We start from the raw sequence: 8,468 nt of genomic DNA on the forward strand, positions 1-8,468 counted from the left end.
CCCCCCCCCCCCCCCCCCCCCCCCCCCCCCCATCATAAAACCACGATGTCACCTATGTCATAATTTAAGAGACTTGAGACCTGATATGAACCATATGTATACATTCATACTGAAATCTCAATGCAATGCAATATTTTGTTGTTGTCACTCCTCTGTGTGTTCGTGTTAGTGTTTGTCTGTCTGTTTAAATAAAACAATTAAATCTGCTTAGGTTATTTTTTCTGATAACTTTCTATCTGGGTCGTAATAAAGCGTCATGACAAGCATACAACCTAAGTGTACAGGTTTCTGAGATGAAAGAAAACCCTCGAAACTGCACAACAGTTGTTTTTCTTCTTCTCCTCCAGACACCTGTCATCAATCTGTCTACAGAATATTGAATCCAAACATTGTTGCACTTTAAAGCCCCTCATGTCTACAAATAGGAGACTCTCCAACAGACGCACAAACAACTGCAAATATTTTTTTTTTCTTCAAAAAATGACAACAATGCAAAGACAGGTCGTGGTCCAGAGCTCGCTCCTCTCTGCTGGGGACTGCTTCGACATGTGGCATGACTACATGAACCTGGGCAGACTGCTGGAGAGGCTGTGCGACAATCGCAAGGGGGGCCACGGAGACCCCGAGGACCCAAAGAAAGAAGCTGAAGAACCGGCAGCTTGGAGCCACATCCAAACCTCTCGGCAGGAGAGCTGCAGAAACTCAATAGAGACTAGTTCGGTCAGCAGCCTCTCCGGTCTCTCGGACACCAGCTGCAACGGGACTTCCTCGGGCTACTGTCGCTTCTGCAAGCAGAACGGGGAGTCTGCGAGGGTGTACCGGTCTCACAGGCTGAAATCGGACGACGGGAAAGTCATCTGCCCCATCCTCTGGAACTACACTTGCCCCATCTGTGAAGCCACCGGGGACCACGCTCACACACGCCGGTACTGTCTGCAGGCACGGCGGGAAGAGGCTCCAAGGACGCTGCCGGGGTCCAGGTTCTAGGGCACTGATGGAACTGAAAAGACTGTAAATAATTACCAAAACATGTTTTGGCCATGCGTTCATGTGTGTATAGACTGTTGTGGGTTCCCAAAGTAGTTTGAAGTGAAATGTTTCATGTTTGACGTTGTGTTTGTTTTTGCATTGATATGCATCATTCTGCTGCAGACAGTCTGCTCTGCTGTGGGGAGCCTAGTTAGTCAACACCAAACGTTTCCAATGTTAAAATGTTATCAAACAGTGAAAAACTCGTGACAATAACCGACATGTTGTGTACATTATCAAGAATAAAAATGGGAAAAGTCAGTAGTGCTCTCTTGTTTGCTTTGAAGGGTCAACACAGGAAACTGGTTCTTCAGCTTGACAGGTTGTTGAAATATATGGATGAGAGAGAAACTATATATTTTCAAATCTAAATGTGCAAATACTAATAGACAAAATTAAATTAGTGAAGTCAATTTAAGTAATTCAGGTAAGATGTAATTTAGTTAGATAACTTTTCTAATAGCAAAATCAAGTCATCATTTCATAACTCACTCATTCATAATCATAAAAGAATAAACTCTGGTCCCACCTGCTGCTTTGACGAGGCGATAAATCGCTGTTACTAAACAGGTGAACGATGACCCCTTGGAGAGAGAGTTAAATCATAGATCTTATATTCTTTGATTATTATATCTGGTACTTTAAGATGAATTTAAATGTTGTGGCTGAGTAAAGAGTATAGGTTATTTTACCTTTTATATTTACTGTTGGTTTAGTTTAACAATAACAATGTAGAATATTCTACTGAATGAGGTCGTTGTGGGTTTTTGTTTGTAAACAAGTAGAAATACATTATTTCCCTCTGAGAAATACTCAGGTAAAGTACAAGTACTTCATAATGTCACTTAAATACATACTTGAAGATAATTAATACTGTCCCCTATTGAAAATATACAAAAAGTATTTTATTATCAGAGGTCACTTGGGTCAAATGCCACCCTTCCATGATACAGCCTCTTCATAAAAGAGCACCTGGGTGAAATAGACCTGTTACCAAACATGACTCTTGGCACAAAGTTCAGTTATGAAACAGAGAATCATATCATAGGCCCGATTTTTTTTTATCATCTCTTTGATTCATCATTTGAAAACAAAGGACACAAGGAGAAAGTCTGCTAACACTGACTACATAAGTGTCAAACAGGTACACGTGCACACAGATTATAAAACCCTGGCTGTTGTACAACCTGCTCCCTTTCACGCTAACAAAAGCCACTCCTTGACAGCAGTCTTTGTGTTCCACCTTGTTCCCCCCGAGAAAGCACATTAGACGGTAAGTCAAGAGCTTCTTCATTCAGCTGCTTTTAAGAATGAATTATCAACACATTGTTCAAAGCTGCTGAACAAACTTGTTGTCTTTTACTTTATGCTGTGTTTTAATTCATGATACTGGTGTTTTTAGATCACTTTCCCACGATGTCAAAACACAACATTAGCCGGCTGATTGCCATAGTGCTGGCATTGATCTTCTTCATCATCACTATGGTGTTTAGTGCTCTGGCAGCGGCAGGAACATGTAAGTTTTAATGCTCTACTTATATGCATTGTTTTATGATTTGATATTTAGTCATTTAATATAAAACTGAAGAAGTAATGATGCATCCTTTGACATTTCAATCGTATCAAAATAACTTTTATAATAGCCTTGTATCTATTATATAATGTATCTTTTTTAATTTGTGTCCCACAGATCCATTTTTGTCGAGCACCGCTAACATTTCAAATGAGTTTGTAACCGAGATCACACCAGCAGGATGGACCTTTGCCATCTGGTCCATCATTTACATCTTTCTGGCTTTAGTGTTGGTGTACGTCCTCTCCGGCATCTTTAGAAAGTAAGAATTAGCCTAAATGTATTTCTTCCCCCCGGTTATCTTTGTGTCCTATGTGGTGTGACGTAAACATTTACCACTCTGTACTTTGTCTTTCTTTAGGAATGCATACGGTTACGTCTACTGCAGCCCGGCTGTCTTGCCACATGGATTTTTTGTGGTCTGGTGCTTGAATCTTGCCCTCAATACTGCATGGTTGTTCCTGTGGGACAGAAAGTAAGATGGGACCTTTTCTTTATTTAATTCAATTCATAGTCGTGAGAAATAAAAATAATTTGCAGCACATTCTTTACTGAAAAATGTTAATTGCTGTTCAGGCTCAAAGGCATGTTCGAGCCTTATGGTGTCATAATCTGGAGAAGTGGAAATATCAGTTTTAAAGTGCCGATGTGCTTATGAGCTTTTGTCTGTGCTAATGGGCTTGGGTCTGTGCTCATGCATGCCTTTGTATGTTTGTCATCAAGCTGCCATCAAGCATTAGCCTGTGTGGCTAAATCTGGCACGTTAACACGAGGAACTCCCCATTGTCCCTTCTTAAATAAAACAAAACATAAACATCCCAGTTTTTTATTTTTTATGCCCTAAAGATTATGAGGCCCTAAGAGACAAATTTGTGATGTGTGCAGACATAATCACTGCGATAAAATAAATCGATTGTATTTTTTTTAATCCCTAAAGGTCGATGGCTGCTGCGCTGGCTTTCCTCATCATGATTTCCTTGACTAACTACACCATGATATTCTTCTCCTGCTATGGTCTCCACAACTATGGAGCCTGGCTCAGCAAGTACCACAAAGTAGACCTGTGGCTTCAGCGTGTGTTGGTCAGTACTGCATGGCGGCTCAATTGCAAGCTTATGTTTACCTGTTTACCTGCGGCAGCATCTTCTGTGTCAACTCTGCACGTGTCTCTGCAGCTAAGTCTTTTTCTGTTGTCTCTACTACAGGTTCAGAATGGTATTGCCATATATGCGACATGGACAACCATTGCAACCCTCGTCAACCTGGCCATCGTGCTGACTTATGATGCAAACATGTCCCCGACGGACGCCGCCACCGTCTCACTCTCGGTTTTGACTGTAGTGCTGGTTGTGTGGTACGTGCAAAGTAGAAAACTTAGCATTATTTTTCACAAGTTCATAAAAAAAACAACTGCATGTCTGGAGCAAATGTGTTGTATTTCTCGCAGGTTTTACCTAGAAAACTTTGTCCTCGACCAACACGTGCGGTACATTGTGACCTTTTACCCCTTTGTGATCTGGGCGGTGACGGGGGTGTTCACGAAAAACAACGATGCTGCAAATCCTAGTCGCAATAACATCTTCACTAGTGAGTAACTTTTACAAACATCTTAATCAATCTCAATTACATCCCCTGTATGTTTTATGTATTTAAACATTCAACATTGCATAACCTGTGATTGATTTTTTTTTTTAACATACATAAAGGAATCAAACCCGACTGCAGGGGACAGACAGTATGCACACTAATGCTTCCCTCTGATATTTTCTTTCCACTACAGCTGTACTCTTGGCCGCAGCCTGTACCATGTGTGCTGCACGGGCAGTGTTGGTCACCTGGAGGCACATCAAAAAGCCATTTTACAAAGATCTCAGCACAGACAGCATGTCTCCGATGGAGATCGCTGAGAGGCAGAACAAGATATTTATGTAAGAATGAGTAATGGACACTTTTATGATAAACCTTTCTGTATCCACGCAGTAGTGGTTCTGAATGAGATGTACATATTTCTAAATTATTTTTATATTATGAAATGTATGAGTGTTTTGCCTGTGAGACACTGCTTCCACGTGTGGTAGCTTCTTAAAATAAGCTTTACTAAAATAAGAAAATTTAATGATGCTGAGGTCCAATTTAAGTTGTGCTCAGCTTTAAATACATTGTTTTCTCAAACTGCACTCTGAGTTGTAATGACATGCTAAATTCATTTCAGCTGTATTTTTCATACAAATGAGTTTTTGTAAATGCGCTTAGACTTTTATTTTGTATACTTTTAAAAATAAATGTTACTTTCCTTAAATTTTATGCTTTTGTGGAATAATTTGCGTAATATAATAGATAACAAATACTGCAACTGTTTAAATCGATTGTGCAATGATGTCCCTGGTCGGTCACTTAAGATGAACAAGGCCAAGGCCAACATGAAGAAAACCTAAGTAAGAAAGGATCATTCATGATAGTTTATAACCGCTGCATGTGTAACTGTTTTATCTTTCTGTAATTGTACTGTACATGCCTGGCTAAGAAGTAAAGTTTTTACGTTCTACACATCCTACTTCTTCCTCTCTGTTTTGCTCATTTGAATCATTACATTTGTCTCCTCATTCAATTTTACTTGCCAGACTAAATAATCAAAGTCTTCATTGAACTCCTCTAAAACACGAGCATGTTCTCATATAAGTGTAGCTATATACTGAATGGTTTTCTGTTGAAGTAGATCAGACTGAAAACATGTGAATCAGAACATATAGGAAGTAAGTTTATTAATATGGAAATATGATTGAAAAGAACAAAAATATAAATGCTAAAAACACAAAGCCAAGCTCAAATGCCACTGCATATAAAGTGTGCAAACTGCTGGTTTTCTGTGACAAAACAACAGAACAAGAACACCCAACAATTAGCCTTCTGGCTGGATTCCAGGGGTCGTTATCAGTATATACTGACTCGTTAAGTTTATGATGCTTATTCTACTACTGCTCTTTGTCTAATTTCAAGCTCTGCCAGATATATTCAATCTCATCTAAAAACAAAGCTTGATCTTTAGACTTTCATATCCCTGTGACAGAAATGTATATAAGATAAGAGATGCACGTGATGGTTGTAAACCTCTTACTTACACAACAAGCTATTCTATAAAAGAGGCAGTCCCTGTTACTCTCTTCACACTCTGCACACTTACTCTGGTTCTTGACGCGAGGGCCAAAGAAAGGTATGTTTTGTTTGACGTTATTGAGTCTTTATCACGTGGGCACTCTTTTTGTTTTGCTGCCAACGTTTTATTACTTGATTTTCAGTCTATTACACTCCTTGAAATTTGATTTTTTTCAAAAACTGTTTTCTTGACAGACTCGTTTTTTTTATGGTGGCAACCTTCAAAAACTGGTGATTTATGAAAACGATAAAACTTGATGTAATTGTTTGAATGACCTCTGAATAAGGTGAGTGATTTGTATCACTTGTCAAGATCAGAGGTCAGGTTCAAATGCAGGTTATCATGGATGAACTCAGAAGGGATTACAGATCTTCTTCAAAGATAGATTTCTTTGAGCAAACACTATTTCCTAGAGTAAATAGAATCCTAATTCAATGTACTAAATGTACCAACGATTTAATCTGTAAATGAAACCCTCTCTATACATCCATTGGTATTCTTTCATTCTTCATTTGTTTCTATTTTTGAAGCATTTTCAGTTATCACAGTAGACCACAATGGGAAAACATAACCCTGGACGTCTTGCCGCAATAGTGGTGTCTGTTGTCGGCTATGCAATAAGTTTGGTGTTCAATGGGCTGTCTGTAGTTGGAATTGGTAAGTCAAAGCTTTATTAACATTGTTTTAATTTAACTTTCAGATTGTGAATGGTCCTTGTAAAGGTTTTAGAGAAATCACAAATATCAGTTTAACATGTTACACTCCTCTCCTTTCTCACTCGTTATTTGCTTTTCCTCCCTAAAGGTCCTTATGATACCACCACAGCCAATGTGTCTGCAGTGTTTAACACCCAGATCACACCTTCAGGTTGGACTTTTAACATCTGGAGTGTTATCTACATCTGGCTGACAGCCATGATTATCTACATCGTCGCAGGACTTTGCAGAAAGTTCGGGCCAACTTTTTAAATTCTCTTGTTTAGGATGTGCAAATCTTCACATATCTTTGTATATCTCTTTGTTTATTAGGATACCAGATATGTGACACATTTTGGAAGTATCAGGAAAGAATAGTTGCCAAAATTGACAACCACTGTTCTGTGGACATTTTCGCCAACTTACAGACTGAAACATCAACTGTGGTTGTTTTTCCTTGTAGGAATGGTTATGGCTATGTTTACTGCAGCCCCGCAGTGTTGCCTTATGGATTCTTCGTTAGCTGGTGCCTCAATCTGTGTTTCAATATTGCCTGGCTGATTGTTTGGGACCAAGGGTAAGAGTCTCTAAAGGCTCCTTTGATTATTGTTTGTAAATTTAGCAACCTAATTTAAACTGTGTTATTTCATTTCATAATTAAATGTGTTTTTCTGCTGTCTCACTTAAGAGTGATGATCGCTGCACTGGTTTTTCTCTTCCTGGTCATCTGCACAAACTACTCCATGATATGCTTCACCTGCCATGGACTTCATCTTTATGGAGCCTGGCTGAAGAAATACCACAAGGCAGACCTGTGGCTCCTCCGTGTGCTGGTTAGTATGACAAATATGCAGCATTTGGATCTCATGTAGTTAAAATATTGTGGTTTAAGTGTATGATGTGTGAGCACAGTTAAGCGTAACTAAAAAAAACTCTATAATACTTCATTTGCAGGTGCAGAATGGTGTGATGATATACACAACATGGACAACCATTGCTACACTAATCAACCTGAGCATTGTACTGACTTATGATGTAAAGATGTCCCCAGCGGATGCTGCAACCATCTCGTACTCTGTTTTGGCTGTCGTGCTGCTCGTGTGGTGATTGCTCTTTGCTTGGAAAATACTTCTGAGAGAAGCACTGTGCAAAATCATCAGTGAGATTCTGAAGCAAGCGTGTTTGTGCTGCGTGTTTCACAGGTTTGTTTTGGAAAACTTCGTCCTTGACAAACACGTGCGGTACATCCTCATCATCTACCCGGTTGTGATCTGGGCGCTGTGCGGAAACCTGGACAAGAACTATGATGCTAAATCGCCCAGCCGTAATGGCATCTTCATTGGTAAGACACTGGAGAGAACTCCATCTTAATAGTATGTGACAAACATCTGTTGAAAAGTTGTACTAACTGGATTGTCTTCTCTTAGTTGTGCTGCTGGCTGTAGCATCTGTGCTGTTTGTCATTCGGATTGTTTTGGTGGTTTGGAGACACATCAGACAGCCGCTCTATATAGATGTCAGACCCGGAGCCATGGAACCAACGGAGATTGCTGAAAAACAGAAAAAGATATTTCGCTAAACATTGTCAGTTTATGTCAGGTAGATAAGAGTTGTGCCAAAGTTTGGAATTGCATTGTTGATAATTATGAGAACAAATGTTGTATTTAAAAAATGTTGATAAATGTAAAATTCTGATTGCATACAGTATAATATAAAATACACTTTTCGACTTTGGCTGACTGATCTTTGAACCTTTTATGGCTCTTTTCTAACATATTGATTGCTAACTCATTAGGCTTGGATAAGGAAACTATTATTATTATATATAAATATATATATATATATATATATATATATATATATTATTATTATTATTATAACTATTATAGGCTGCATGGTGGTGTTGTTGTGAAGTGGAGCTTCTAAGGACGACCAAGACACATCTGGTTTTGTTCGGAACACTTTTACTGTCTGAAACTGCAGTATAACAACTGTTACAGTAAACAGAGCGCACTCT

The 8,468-nt window shown here is 39.1% G+C and overlaps 3 protein-coding genes across 6 annotated transcripts; all 3 read left to right on the forward strand.

Moving 5' to 3' along the window:
* The first annotated feature begins 480 nt into the window (after positions 1 to 480).
* On the forward strand, positions 481 to 987 carry nanos2 (nanos homolog 2). Its single transcript, XM_031849862.1, has one exon. It carries the CDS (start codon positions 481 to 483, stop codon positions 985 to 987), a length of 507 nt encoding a protein of 168 aa, XP_031705722.1.
* A 1,458-nt stretch (positions 988 to 2,445) lies between these two features.
* Positions 2,446 to 4,534, forward strand: LOC116385101 (uncharacterized). The gene is made up of 7 exons (XM_031850302.1): positions 2,446 to 2,545; positions 2,720 to 2,864; positions 2,964 to 3,077; positions 3,540 to 3,684; positions 3,808 to 3,956; positions 4,050 to 4,189; positions 4,383 to 4,534. The coding sequence occupies exons 1-7, from the start codon at positions 2,446 to 2,448 to the stop codon at positions 4,532 to 4,534; spliced, it is 945 nt and encodes a 314-aa protein (XP_031706162.1).
* A 1,219-nt stretch (positions 4,535 to 5,753) lies between these two features.
* On the forward strand, positions 5,754 to 8,165 carry LOC116385270 (uncharacterized). 4 transcript variants are annotated; one of them, XM_031850585.1, is made up of 9 exons: positions 5,778 to 5,813; positions 5,951 to 6,042; positions 6,287 to 6,413; positions 6,561 to 6,705; positions 6,915 to 7,028; positions 7,140 to 7,284; positions 7,406 to 7,554; positions 7,654 to 7,793; positions 7,879 to 8,165. In XM_031850585.1, the coding sequence occupies exons 3-9, from the start codon at positions 6,314 to 6,316 to the stop codon at positions 8,028 to 8,030; spliced, it is 945 nt and encodes a 314-aa protein (XP_031706445.1). In that variant the 5' UTR covers positions 5,778 to 5,813; positions 5,951 to 6,042; positions 6,287 to 6,313; the 3' UTR covers positions 8,031 to 8,165. The 4 variants fall into 4 exon arrangements, with proteins under 4 accessions (XP_031706444.1, XP_031706445.1, XP_031706447.1 ...); XM_031850587.1 differs by having other exon boundaries at positions 5,791 to 5,813; positions 5,951 to 5,986; XM_031850584.1 differs by lacking the exon at positions 5,951 to 6,042 and having other exon boundaries at positions 5,754 to 5,813.
* The last annotated feature ends 303 nt before the right edge of the window (positions 8,166 to 8,468 follow it).

Source organism: Anarrhichthys ocellatus, unplaced genomic scaffold (assembly GCF_004355925.1).
Source record: "Anarrhichthys ocellatus isolate YVR2014 unplaced genomic scaffold, GSC_Weel_1.0 scaffold10, whole genome shotgun sequence".
Lineage (NCBI taxonomy): Eukaryota > Metazoa > Chordata > Actinopteri > Perciformes > Anarhichadidae > Anarrhichthys > Anarrhichthys ocellatus.

Bases quoted from the DNA above. Each gene is read 5' to 3' on its own strand.
- nanos2 (XM_031849862.1), top strand. From the start codon at position 481: ATGACAACAATGCAAAGACAGGTCGTGGTCCAGAGCTCGCTCCTCTCT.
- LOC116385101 (XM_031850302.1), top strand. From the start codon at position 2,446: ATGTCAAAACACAACATTAGCCGGCTGATTGCCATAGTGCTGGCATTG. The intron at 2,546-2,719 runs GTAAGTTTTAAT...TGTGTCCCACAG, and splicing joins TCTGGCAGCGGCAGGAACAT to ATCCATTTTTGTCGAGCACC. The intron at 3,685-3,807 runs GTCAGTACTGCA...TCTCTACTACAG, and splicing joins TGTGGCTTCAGCGTGTGTTG to GTTCAGAATGGTATTGCCAT.
- LOC116385270 (XM_031850584.1), top strand. From the start codon at position 6,314: ATGGGAAAACATAACCCTGGACGTCTTGCCGCAATAGTGGTGTCTGTT. The intron at 7,285-7,405 runs GTTAGTATGACA...CTTCATTTGCAG, and splicing joins TGTGGCTCCTCCGTGTGCTG to GTGCAGAATGGTGTGATGAT. The intron at 7,555-7,653 runs GTGATTGCTCTT...CGTGTTTCACAG, and splicing joins GCTGTCGTGCTGCTCGTGTG to GTTTGTTTTGGAAAACTTCG.